A 14289-nucleotide genomic window follows, 5' to 3' on the forward strand; every position below is an offset into this window, starting at 1 on the left:
TTCCAGTGGAAATCAATTAATTTACTCAAGTAATACACTGATGTACATTTTTTTTGCTATTTCTACCTTAGTTGAGTATTTCAATTGCATGCTACTCCAGTACATTTAGCTGACTACTGTAGTTACTAGGTTCTTTTCAGGTTAAGAATTTACAGAAAAGATATGATAAACCTATAAAATACCATTTAAAATCTCCTTTAAAAAAAGCAGGTTGTAGTTACTACTACTGCTGCTACTACTTCTACCACTTATGCATTGGCAATATTTTTAATAATCACCACAGCTTCTATTTTCGAGTATATACTTTTACTTTTGATACGTTAAGTACATCTTACTGTCTGTAGTTATACTCACTAGGACATGTTTTAATTCAGGACATTTAATTGTAATGGGAGTATTTTTGGGATGTAGACCATGAAGTAATGACAATATTTTAGCTTTTTTTAATATGTTACACACATAACCGTACACATGTGAACGTATACCTGTAATTCCTACAGTTAACAATCACTTCCTGGGTCTTGATGTAAGCTGTAGTGGAAAGTCACTGGACTTCCTGGGTTCAGGCCCGGCATCCTCTGAAGCAGTGGTTTTCAACCTTGGTTCTTTGGACTCGGAGGCTGTCTCTCAATACCAGTACGGCCCACGATGGTTCATGTCTCCTTGAGAGAAACGTCTGGGCAAGACTGCAAGGATGGAGAACCCAGCTGTCAGAGTTTGATACATTCTGTTTGGCTGCTATTGTGCAGCACATTCCACCAGCGACAGGACAACATCAACATCTGAGCGTGTTTGCGTAACATTTATTTTGTTTTTACACGTATGCTCATTGTATTCATTCTATTTTCCTGTTCGAAAAAGCGCTGCATCCATGTAAATGAGTCAAATAAAACCACAAGTAATAAAACTATCTCAGGTACATTTCAGGAACTGAACATTTTTATTTTCAAACATCCCTAGTAAGCTATTACTCTTATCTCTTGAGCGCACGGCTAAACGATGCATGGAAAAATGTGGTGGTGTGCGAATCACATAAATTAAAAAATACATACATTGCAGTGATCACAGGCCATCTTTAGGAAAATAAATTCTACAACTCTACAACGAAGCGCCAATTAAACCCAGTGCTTTCACTCAGTTTTCGTCAGCTCTAAGGACGACTGATTGCTGTCTCTGTAAGCTTAAAATAAGTCAGTCTTATTCGGTCTGTAGTCTGAGAGCACAACTGAAACTGGCCTAATTGACTTAAGCTAATCCTTTGGCAGCTGGCTGCAGGGCTGCTTCCCAAACTCACACTCAAACTATCCTGTCGCTGCACCGCTCTCACATAAACAGCAGTAGTCTGGGTGGCACCCATTGTGTTAACGGTGTCCTTGAGCAAGGCACTTTGTCGTTTGACGTCTATAACCGATATTTTCTCCACAGGGAGCAAAGAAAACGACGTCATGCGACAGCACAAACACGAAGGAGCCGCGTGATTCCAGTGGTTTTAATAGGCAGATGTTTGAAGTGGCCGCACGAGGCACAGGTACGGCGCAGCCAATGGGAGCGCGGGGGGGGGGGGAGGGTTCTCAACAGCGAAGAGGCGGTCCGCCCCGGCGCAGACAGCGCACACCTTCAGATGGAGTTGAAGTAGCAGCAGCAGCAGCAGCCGAGCCACAGAGCGACAACAGCGTCTGCGCCGCGGATCCGGAGTGTTTTTTCTTCAGGTGGGGGAACAGGTGACGGAACGGACCGACCGACACTCTCAGCCGCCTCGACGTGCATCGGTGGAAATTACTGCCGTTCCACCCCCACCCACCTTCCACAGTAGATGTCCCTGAACTACATGCATTACGAGCCGATCATCTAAGCCCAGTCCGCCAAGATGGAAAACGCGCACACTAAATCGGCGACCGAAGTTTTAGACAACTTCGGCGTGAACGAAAACACCGGGCTGACTCTGGAGCAAGTCAAAGTCAACGTGGAGAGATACGGACCGAACGGTGAGTAGTGGCCCTCTGTTGTCTGATTCATCTTCATATTGGGTCAAAGCTGCTGCGTATATCACGCGGCGCGTATTTGGCCAGGAAATCCAACTGCTGCCGTTACCTCTCAGGCTGCTGCGAATCGTGCGCGTAAAAGACAACCCTGTTCCCTCTTATGCACAGTCGGAAATGTTAGTGGCACATTCATTGATGCACAGGCCTGTATTTAAATCATTCCTTGCATATCACAACGGTTAAAGTTAGAGACGCATCTGGGGGGGGGGGGGGGCACACATCGATGCAAATAATCCCAGTTAGGCTAATTAAGATCAAGGAAATCATCCGATTTATTTAAATTCAGCTCGTCGCCTCCTGTCAGGTCTCGTTTGAAACTGCAATTGGCATCATGAAAGCTTTATTGTGGTCGATGCCCCCCCCCCCCCCCCCCCCCCCCCCCCCCCCCTGCCATCCAAGGTGTTGACACGGTAATGTGACATCCCTGGCTGTCATGCATGGGGATCAGGAAGTGCAGAGCAGGCAGGCCACTGGAGTGGAAGAGGATGTGGCTGTGAGAATGAAACGGACCCTCTTGAACAACCTGTTTTCACTTTCAACAGTTGTTCCCTACACATGGCGTATCGTTTCCGTTTCAAATTACGAGATAACAGAGGGAAGTAGCATCATTTCGAGTCATTTAACATGTTTCCAGTGATAAAGATCGCAAAGTAAACCTCTACTGTCTAAATAGTATCAGTGCAAGTTAAGTTACTTTTGAAGCAGGTGGCTTTCAGGTGAAGATAAAGTCTCTCTTGAGCAGCAGCTCACACAGCAGTTACCCCCCCCCCCCCCCCCCCCACACACACACACACACACACACACACACACACACACACACACACACACACACACTGAGCTGGTGATCAATAAGGGTTTTCGTGTTGGAGCCCAGACCACCTGACATCACCACACCTTTCCCTCCTGGCCTGTCATTTGCATGTGTGGCCAAGCTGCCGAGCAGAGCGGCACATTGTGCCAGTCAAACAGTAGCCCTTTTGTTGCAGCAAGCCACTCTACCCAGGGGCCTGTGATGACTTCATGGAAACAGAGCAACGTCTTGCCACAAGATAAGATCTCTTTCGCTTTTAGCTGTGAACTTCCTGCCCGCCTTGTGTGCAGTGCGCTACAGATGCATGCCGGAGGGAGGGCATACCCCCCCCCCCCCCCCCCCCGATCTTTATTTGTTTTACCTTCTGAGGGTTATTCACTATAGCTGCTCATCCACGAGCCAAAAAAAAGGGGAAGAAACTGCATGAAATTTGCATTAGTTTGTTGAGTATTTTAGTAGATGCCGTCGCAGGCTGCTAAACGTCTCTTTCCCCTCTGATCGCAACCTGCACACCTTGTGTTTTGTATCAGGGAGCGTCCGTTTCAGAGCTGTTTGTACGGCGCACAATGTTTTGTGTCTCATTACCAGCAGGATCATTAACCTAAATCAACATGTCCACAAATACAGATCTCCACTGTGCGTCACAAACACAGTTTGGACACGACAAGGCAGAATCACCGTCATCGCGCTGCTCCGAGTGTCCGTAGGAGGAGGAGGACGATGTGACATGTTTTGGCTCACACGTGACAATCCTGGAACGGTTTCAATGCGCTCGGTCGGCCTCCAGATATCCTGGATGGATGAGTGGTTTCTAAAAACATCCGAGATGTGTCTGTTAGCTGTTAGCGGCCCCCTCAACCCCATAATTAAAACACGACAAGCCTGTCTTGCCTCATTGCTTCTGTAGATAACTTGGGAGTGGAAAAGAGGTCATATGTTTTGGCCTTGGTTCTCGGCTTTTGTATACATGGCGACATCCTTTCAAACTCAAAGCTAAGCGCTCTCATTGGTTTCTCCTTAAAGTCAGAATGGCTCAGGTTCGTGCACTCTTGCCTCTTTGGTGGGGGGGGGGGGGGGATTTTCAATTTGACCTTCTTGATGGTATAGATTCTTGGGTTTTATGATTCATATAGTTACAGAAAATCGCATAAAATGTTGCCTAGCTGTAAGTGAAGACAGGTGAACGCCGTCCGGGCTTTTGACAGTAAAACCCCACTGAGCCATGGCAGGGTTTCTGATCCCTCTCTGAGATGTTGGAAAATTAGCTTAGCCCGCCACATCTGGACCGTCTTTTACTACAAAGCAGTGTGCGCCGCAGACAGGAGACGGCTGACCTCTTATTCACCCCTTTCATTTAGAGTTTTATTTGTTACCTCATCACAGGAATTGCAAATGTAGTGTTGGGAACTACAAGCGCCTCAATTTACAAGGCAGTTTATCACTGTGATTGTGAAATAGATGGTTCTGATGTCGTGGAGGAAGTCACAGGCCTCTCTCTCTCTCGCTCTCTCTCTCGCTCTCTGTGTGTGTGGGTGCATCAAGAATGTTTGTGCTGTTACAGCTTATGGTGTTTGATGATTGTGTCCTGTGCACTCGCAACCCCAATTTATAAGCACAGTCCATTCACTTTCAGGAAGGGACACATTGTCCTCCCGAGCAATCAACGCGTTTTTAAGAGGGGTTGACCTCGCCAGCGATTCTCAAAGGTGCTGACGAACAGGTGAGGGAGTGTCTGGGGAGGAAGTGCCTCTTCACAAGAGCGCGTTTCATTTATTGATCCCTCTCCTTTTTTTAAACGTTTCAGAGACATTCCTGCTTCGTCAGACCTTGAAATATTAAAGTGTAGTTAAATTAGGAAGCATTATTGATCAAAGCACGTCAAATAAATTCCTTTCTTTATTCAAGAGCATTCAAGGTTGGTCTTGGTTGGGAAATTGTCCATTTGACACTCCTTTCAGGAGAGGGAGGGTTATTGTGCAACGTATTCTGGTTAAACAACCCAGCGGTGCATGCTGTTGCACCATCAAGATACAGTATCCAATGTTAGATAGCTTTCAGCAGTATCAAAGACTATCTGCACCACATCCACAAACCAATCCGCCTCTTCATCTGTGGTGCACTCTGCACACGAGCTCCACTGAGGCTCTGTCCATCCCGTAGACATTAAGTCATTTGTATTATTTGATTGATTCGATTGTTAGACGACGTGTGGGCTTGTCCCCCCCCCCCCCCAAAAAAAGTGTTTTTGTTTCTCAGTCGCCAAAGCGATCCTGTGGAGGGCGTGTGACGTTGCTGCCTGTGCTTATTGGGTGATGCCATCCTCTGTAAGTTATGCAATGTACCTGCACTGCCCTCACACTGGTTTCTGCCACAAATAATGATTACAACCTCCTCTTGTGGGATCTCACTCTGTGTCGTTTCTCTTCCTGTTCTGCAACTCGACTCATTTGCTCCTGCGTTTGAAATACGAGAGTCGTTCTGCCGTTTCCTCCCCCCCACCCACCCCCCCACCACCACCCCACCCCCTCCTCCACACGACACACGATGCACATTGCAGCGCACTCCTCAAGCCGGGGTTTGTCGGACTCCACATCACTGTCACTCGTTTTGGTCCAGTTGAGAGTTAAACTGTGGTCACAGCATAAGAGTTTTTGTGTGGGCTGAAAAAAAAAATAAAATAAGGAGAGTTAAGTTGTAGAAAAGTAATTTGAAGTCCTCTGGGTGTTGAGTCACTTCCCTGTTCTAGTGGGCTGAGTGTGTGTGTGCCTGCCCAGCCGCCTTCAAAGGAGCTGTTATCCTGTTCTAGCTTGTCACTTGTCTTGCCCGCCTCCCTCCCACCTCTGCATCTGTCAGTCACCATCATCATGCCGTTATGGTAAGATGACGTTGAGTCACCGGGCTCTAACGCGCGGCCGCCTGCCGTCCGCCGAGGAAAGGGTTTCAACCCAAAGGTGTATGTGTACGCTGCACTACATGTCTAACCTCGGGGGGGAACCGTGAAGTGAACATGAAGTCGTCTCAAATGCATTCGGAGAGATATGTGAGGTAATAATAGTGAGCCATCATGTGTTTGCGTCTGATGTGTAAACCTGTTCCGCTTCACTGGGACAGGTTTGGCCAAAAGAAGGCGAGTAACAATGAGCCACGGTGTCAAAAACAGAAAATGACATGAAGGGACAAGAACATTATTTTCTTATGATTTCATAGTGAATAATTCAACATGTAATAATGCCAAACGTTGTACTTTTATGTCCACATTCTTCAACTTTTCAAAAAAAAAATTCTAATACTATATTCATGATTCGTGATGTTTTAAAACCAGTCATAAAATCTTCATAATCATTAAATATCTTGTTTGTTCAACCCTTAGGACCAGTGTTTGTTTTGAGTCATCCCAGACTAAGACACCATTAAATACGAAAAATTGTGATATTAACTTTATTGAAAATAATTTTTGTCTGATAACACTACCTTCCAAAGAATATATTTATATATATATATATATATATATATATAATCACATTCCACTAAAGATTTTTTCCACTTTTTAAGCAAACAAAATAATGTGTTCGTCTCTCAGTACTTTCCAACTTCCACACACTGTCTGCTCATTTGTACTTGCAGAAGATGTGAAGCTCTCCAACAGGTCTTAAATGTATAATAAAACTTAGCTTCAAGCTTAACAAAACAGCTGGACCCTTTGGTTCTTAGCAAACGTTACTCAAACAGAAGTAAACGGCATTTTATTGGAGCGTTGGGGCCTATTTTCAGTTGTGGATGTGGAGCTCTAGTGAGTATTTACAGTTGCGGGACAGTGTGTGGGGAGTAAATGTAATAGAAGCCACAGTGCCCAGGTTTGTCGTAATGATGGAGCACGTGCAACAGTGCAACAGTGTGGCTCACTGATGAGTTTTTATCTATTGCACATAAGATGTATCAAGCTTTAGCTACACAATGCTAGTTAGTAGAATCATATTCATTGTTGGTGTCACCAGACTTATCCTTTTTAATATAAATTTGAGGAATTTACTTTTGTATAGGCGTGCTCAAAGTGTAGGTTATGAAAGTCACACCATCCTTTACAGCGGCATACGTCTAGTGTTAGTGGGTGTATGTGTTTTATTTATTTTTTGCCATTTGGAAAATAGTTCCGCAGTTTGAAATCAACACTAGTTCGACTGGCCTCCATTGCTGCAGGGCTCAGATTGGTAACGTTGTACTATACCGGGCATTTGATTGGATACCAGTGTCGCTCTGGTTTCTAAACCTAGAATGAACCCTATAAATAGCATAATGTTAACACAGATATTTCAGCCTGCCGTTCGGGGGATCGCAGACTATTTTTCACTGCATTCAGCTTCTCCCATTGGCTTAGCGGGTGGCCGGGTGCCATCCTCCCCGCTAGCCTGTTGGGATGTTAAAAGAAAATGGTTCTTCGCACAGCTGTGACCTTAAAGAGGAAGCTCCGCGCCCCGACGAGATATGAGCTCTGTGCTAATCACCTCATGCATGTCCTGCTCAGTTGACAGGCCCTGTTCCTTTTCCTCTGTAACTCGCCAGCAGAACTCATCATACTGTTGACTGCTAAAATGTGGAGCAAAGCGCTTATTTTGGGGAGCTTAAGAGTGTTTATTCAAACCTGAATCTAATGTGCAACAAGCAGTAGACTGTGTGCAGTTAGAGACCAGTTGTGTGCAGTGAAGGGCAAATTAAATCTCTTATCAGATTGACCAAAATGTGTTGATTTCAAGATAAAGTAGTAGTTTCAATAAGATCTGATTTGTGAAAGTATGCAGCTCAAATATACATGGCACAGGTAAAACGTCTTAGATACTCTCACAGGAGGAATATGAGAGTGATACAGCACTTACATTTCAGCACGAGCTGTTCTCTGCAACCTCACGAGGAAAAATCCAGACTTTTTAAAAACATTTCCCCCTGACCACAGCTTGATGACGTCTGAGACGGTCCAGCCAATGGGCCGCCGCAGCAGCCATTGAGCTGAATCTGTTTTTAATTGGCTAGAAAAGATGAAAAATGTCCACTTTGAAACTATTCTATATTTCTGACAGTCTTTCAGAGACAAGCCTCACAACAGAACTTATGTCTATGCAGCTTTGACAGTTAATGTAATTTCCTCGTTGCCCCCCCCCCCCACCCCCCCCCCCAGCATGGAGAGAAGTACAGGTTGATCAGTTATTTAAACACACATAGCTGCTGAAATAATCGTATTGAGCAGGATAGCTCACCATTCTTCTTCACTTCGTTTCCCCTGTGCATGGTTATATCATTATTTCTGAAATGGAACCATTATTTCCTTTGTTTGTCAAGAGTAAGCAACACGATGCTAAAGTCATCTCCGCTTGGGAATCTGGATGTGTCAGCAGGTTTTAAATATTTGCCTAATGTTAGTTGGGAAAATGTAACTGCAGCTCGAGGCTCATCCTGTTGCAGCGAACTGAGAAAATCTACTGTGGTTTCAAACTGCTTCTTAACTCGCGCATTGCAAACGCCCGTTCACTTGGTATTACAAAATCGGTAACAAAGAACCTCAAACCTTTTGCAACATTGTAGGCAATATAAGGATGCTTTATTTATAGAGCACATGTCAAACACAAATTACATTTCTGTATGTGGCAATCAATGACATTTACAAACACTAAGCAATTAAATCAATTTAGATAGATTTTAAATTAAAAACGAGATTAAATGAAGTTAAATACAAATGGAATAGACCAGTAATACACAGTGCAGTAAAAAGTTTTAAGTGGCCCCAAATGCGCAAAGGAATTAAAAGTACAGTAGAGAATATAGAGAACAGTGTGGAAATATTTTACAAATAATTCAATGAGCACTATAATTATTCCTCCTAATAACTAATAGCTAGATATATACTGATCTGTTTTTTGATAAAACATGAATTACTTGCAAATATGTAGCAAAACTTTACTACTAATACATTCAAACCACAGATACTGGCTGTAAACACATTTTAACAAATTACTGTTGGCCAATTAAAAAGCTATTAACCTCAGAAGTGCTGTCAAACCAGTTGAGTTTTAGCTCTAGCGATGGGGATGTTGATCTGTTGTTTGGTCCACCAGTCTAGTACAGACTGAAATATGCACATTGACATTCATGGTCCCCAGAGGATGAATCCACCAGATGGTCATTTTCACGTATCCTGTGAAATATCTCAACATATTTTGGATGGATTGTCACACTCTTTTGCAAAGACACTCATGGTCACCAGAGGATGTATCCTACTGATGTATTCCGTCAGGATAGAGTGTAACCACTTCGGTGAGCCCTTAATGTTTACAATTAGTGGTGCAACGGATCATAAAACTCACGGATCGGATCAGCCCAAAATAAAAAAAGGGATCAAATACCGATATTAAGTGTAAGTAAAAGATTCCACTTTGCGAGGCGTAATATAAATTAGTTCAGCTCACAAATCATTGTTTGGTCACACGGCAAGCAGGCTCTCAGGAATTGACGCGGTAATTACGGTTCAGTGCGTCCGAAAAGATGCATAGTATTGTTTCTTCACACAAAAGTATGACTGACAGTACACATTTTGGACATTGTGTTGTTCTTGGTTTGTTGGATCCTTGGGTTTTGAGTGCAGCAGTTTTAATCCAGTATGAGGGGTTTCCGGGCCTGTAATGACCGGAGAGTAGCTGCATGTCGTTATGCTGCAGAGGAATGATTAGTGACTAGTTGGTGCCACTTCCTCCTGTGCTTCAGATATTCACGGTTAGCGTTCAGAGGTCGGCGGGGCTACAGAAGATAGCCGCTGACACTCACCCACTTGACATGGCTGCGTAGGACTTCCTCAGAGAAGGGAAGCCTTCCGGGCATCGTACAGACATTTATGTAAATGCCGGAAACATTGACTTTGCCGGCAGACTGCAGACGTCTCTTCTGCAGTTACCTGCGATGCCTTCTGCGTAGCCGAGATAATACGGTTAGGGAGGACGAATGGGGTGCATTTATAATTCACATTTGATACGGTTAATGCATACAGACCTTCCGGTGGGAGAATACATTAGCAGAGTGAGCGGATATAGGAAGCTGTAGTAGACCATGACATTAGGGGTTTCCATCATGGTATTTATAGGCCTGTTTTACATTCTCATGGTCAGCGGATGGAGCTGGGGCCACTAACTGAAGCAGTCTTTACCTCCATGCACCTACTCTACCTATGCCTCCCTGCTCACACTTAACCGGCTGGCGGCCGGCTGTGTATTTGGAGGCGTGTCTGCTTACATGCATGCTACCAATCCTGCTAACTGTGTATTAGCAGCCTGCGGGGGCTCGGGATGATCCTGTTCACGTCAGAGCTGCATCAAGGCCTCCTTGATTGCATTAGTTATTCTTGGTCAATTTTGACAGACACTGGCGCATTACCTCACTCGCTTTCAAGGAGCCTTCATGAGCCTTCATGAGCCAAGTCGCCATGGTAACTGCTGAAAACTTTCTCATGTTTGTAGTTCACACAAGAACTCTGGCTTGTTCACTCCGCTTAAGCAACACACTCAGATGCGATGGGTAGTATCGGGGGTCCTGATGGTGCCGGCTGTAATTTGGTAATGGACTCAGTCAGACTAGAGGGAGAAGCGGAGGAGGAGCTTGCGGTGAAAAATAAATAAATAATGTATTAATTTTTTTTTATCAGCAGATAGCTCGCAGTGCAGAGAGATAGATTAGCCAGTTTCCGGCTTTTCTTCCTGGACCTCTGGACACAGGAACCAGCTCCCTGCTGTTGTTGGCAACCGTCTCCAGGAAGTGTCTCCCCTCTGCGAGTAAACAAGCGCTTTTATTCATTGTCCGGGCCGGGAGGGGGAGGTGGGGGAGGTGCTGCGGGGGGGGGGGGGGGGGGGGGGGAGGGGGGGAGAGAGGGAGAAGAGGGGAGAGAGAGGGGGGAGAGGGAGGGGAGAGAGGGGAGAGAGAGAGAGAGAGAGGGGAGAGAGAGAGAGAGAGAGAGAGAGAGAGAGCAGAGAGAGAGAGATGAAGTCAGCATTCAGGAATGTGCCTGGGCAAGCCTCGGGTTGACACAGCCCAGATGACTGTGAGGGAATCCTTGGCAGAGGGAAGCCGGGGGAACCCCCTTCAACACCTCCAGCCCCCCCCCCCCCCCCCCTCTTTCCCCTTCTGCCCGTCTTGTCCTCTCAGTCATTCCATCTTTGTCTCCAGCAGTCAAGTCGCTGCCAGCCTGTCTGCCATAAAAAACATTATACAACCAGGGAGGCTCAGTAATGGGGAAACAGGCTCATGTCAGACTGGTGGAGCATGGAAAACAGCAGAGCCCACTTCTCCACATTGCTGCTGCTGCTGCCAGAGTACAGCCAGGAGTCCCCCCAGCGAGTTCAACCGTGTCAGGAGTCCCCCCAGCGAGTTCAACCGTGTCCAACCTGAACTCTGAAAAGTCTCCAGACAGCAAGTTTGAAAAGCTCTCCACAACGACTCCTCAGCTATGATTGCGCAGGCCGGGGATGGTCATTCATGGAGACGCTCTCTGCACAAGGATCGGTCACCCCAAGAAGGTTGTTATACGAGACGAATAATATTACTATCATGTGCAGGTTTGACTTTGAGGGAATGTTCTGGGCTGAAATCCCTGTATAAGAACCTCCTCTGTTCTTTTCATAGCTTGTTTGTACTGCAACGTAACTGTAACGTGAGTTGCTGCGAGCTTTTTTTCATTTTTTGGAAGGACGCAGCGGGTTCACGTCATGGCGCTGCCGCTTTCCGGGCAGCCCGTCTCTCCACAGGGTCACGTCTTTTCCCCAAGGAAATGATGAAACAAAACAGACTTTGGCGGCATACAAATGCACAAAATTGAGCATTTCGGATGTATGTTGTCGTCACTCGTCGAGCTCTTCAGATGTGATGGATGTCGTTTGCTACATTGGGCCTGTTCGGTCGCTGCTTGCCGTTGGACTTGATGAGGACCTGACAAACGCAGTGACTAAGCACGCCCCTGTCTCGCTGCGGTGGAATGTTTTTTTAGAACATGACTGATGTGTTTTCTACTCGCACCAGTGACTCATATGTGTGGTGGGTGTTGTGTTCTGCTAATCCAACCAGATAAGATGCTCAGCTTGCCCCCCCCCCCCCCTTCACAAAAAACAATAAAAATACATCTTTTCCTTTTCAAATGACAGATGAAAAATGACAAGATGATGTGAAAGAAACAAGCAGCGTGTTTTGATTCTTGGGTTTGTTTTTGTGGGAGCTTGCCCACATACTGATGTAAAGCAAAGAAGAAGGGAGTGTTTACCACTGATTGCTGAGAAATAAACTCCAACGGTTTAGAGACTGAGGCTGCAGCATGAATGTCAATGACATCACCACAGTTGTGATTAAGGAAAAGTGTTGCCTGGACAATCTAAGAAAGGTTAGCTTTATTCTAAAAGCAATTTCAGATAGGGCTCCAACTATTGATTATTTCCAATGTTTTATCTTTCAATTATGTTTTCAATTAATTGACAATTTAATAAAAAAGAAAAGAAAAATAGCCATCACAAGCTCCCAGGGCGGGTCTAAGAAACGTCTTCAAGGTGCTTGTTTTGTCAGACTACCCATCCAAACTGATAGACAATTTTAACTGAACTAATCTGCACATTCTGACATTGGAGACACTGGAATCAGTCAATGTTGATCTTTTTCTGCTTGATATAGCTAAACGATTGATTATCAAAATTGTTGCTCATTCTGATTGAGCTGACTCGTATAAATACAAATAAAAAAAGAAAATATTCTTGGTACAGTATACCATTTAATAGAAAACGTTTGGCAACATAACCTGTTCATAATCAAATAGTGATTTATTTTTCGTTGAACTGAGTAATATGAGACTCAGGAAGATTTTAGGGATGTAACAATTAGTTGATTAGTCACATTAATTTGTCAGAAATCGCTTACTTTGATAATTGATTCATTTTCAGTAATTTCTTTATGCAAAATTCCCAAAAATCCACAGCTTCCATTCTCTCAAATGTGAATATTTTCCGTCTTCTATGATATTAAATTAAATGTTTGTGTGTTTTTGACAGTCTGATTGATAGTTAAGGCACATGAACAACATGGCCCTATCGAGTACAGAACTGAAACTGCCTTATTGACAATTAATTGAAAAAATAATAGGCTGATTAATTAATATGAAATGGACATGCATAGAAAATGGAACTTGTGTTACAAAGAAATATGATCTGACGTAACAGAGCTGAGGCTACTTATGACAACAGAGATTTTCATTTCATGAGAAGACCCCTCTATCTCTATCTATCGAATCACCAGCGATTTCAGTTACCCTTCACACGAGCAGAAGATGAGCAGTATCAAACATCTTCTGAAGCTGTTTGTTATTGGAGTATCTATGTTAACGCTGTGTTGATACTGTGGGCCTGAAGCTACGCTAAAAGTACTGCAGGTGGAATTTAAAACATCCTGCGAATCCGTAAAGGATAATTTGTCTCGATAGCATATCCTGGTAGTTAAACATGTCGGTCAGCAGATCACGATCCCACAGTGTTTGCTGCTCTGAGCATATTCTCATCATAGCCAAGCAGAACGACTCTGCAGGGCAATTTGTATTGTGTGCATGCTTCTCAATGTCAGACTGAGTTTATCAAATGTATTAACTGCTGTTTGTCTTTCTCCTCCACCCTCCACCCTCCTCCTATCCAACCTCTCCATTCGATTCCTTCACAACCGACGTGGTGTGACACCCACAGAGCTCCCAGCTGAAGTTGGTAAATATTGATTTTCCCAACGCTCTTATGATCCTCCTTCTTTATACGACTCGATTAGGTGTCTTGAACCAGGATCTTGTCTTCTTTGTAGACCCAGGGCTAGACTTTGGGAGTGTACTGTATTGTCTTTACAACTTGAACTACTGTCAACACATCTTACGGATCCTCTTTCACCCTAAAGTTTAAGGGCACACTTTGAGTCCTTATAGTGGAAGCAAACTTTTCATTGTGTGTGCTTGATGCATAAAGTTGTGTGTGACGCCTATTTGTTTATGCGTATTTCAGGCAAGTCCCTATGGGAGCTGGTGGCGGAGCAGTTTGAAGACCTCCTGGTCAGGATCCTGCTGCTAGCTGCCTGCGTCTCCTTTGTAAGTACAACCCAGCGAATTTAAAAAATGCCATTAGCCTTCGTCTTTATTCGTTCGGAATCTTGATTTTCTAATGTCCCACTGTGGGATATGAGACCCAAAATTGGACACTGTCCAGGAAATTGCCACCGAATAGGCTCGCTCCATTAGCTTTAGGCGGCTTTATTCCCCTATTAGAACACTGCTCAACTTCGTTTGTGGTCCGTTTTCATGTGGAAACCTGCGTATTACAGGCCTGTCAACCCAGGCTTGGTATGGTTTCAGTGAGGGGGAAACGGGCGGCGCACTTCTGCCGAGCTGGAAACAAA

At 44.6% G+C, this 14289-nt stretch overlaps 1 protein-coding gene across 1 annotated transcript in view; it reads left to right on the top strand.

Annotated features, from left to right (window-relative positions):
* The first annotated feature begins 1626 nt into the window (after positions 1 to 1626).
* atp2a3 (ATPase sarcoplasmic/endoplasmic reticulum Ca2+ transporting 3) overlaps positions 1627 to 14289 on the top strand; it is a 44071-nt gene continuing 31408 nt past the window's right edge. Inside the window, exons 1-3 of the mRNA XM_079171731.1 lie at positions 1627 to 1985; positions 13596 to 13613; positions 13899 to 13981. Of these exons, the coding sequence (XP_079027857.1) occupies positions 1868 to 1985; positions 13596 to 13613; positions 13899 to 13981 (219 nt within the window). The 5' untranslated portion in view covers positions 1627 to 1867. The remainder of the gene's footprint in view (positions 1986 to 13595; positions 13614 to 13898; positions 13982 to 14289) is intronic.

Source organism: Pholis gunnellus (assembly GCF_910591455.1).
Source record: "Pholis gunnellus genome assembly, chromosome: 13".
In the NCBI taxonomy this organism is placed as follows: domain Eukaryota; kingdom Metazoa; phylum Chordata; class Actinopteri; order Perciformes; family Pholidae; genus Pholis; species Pholis gunnellus.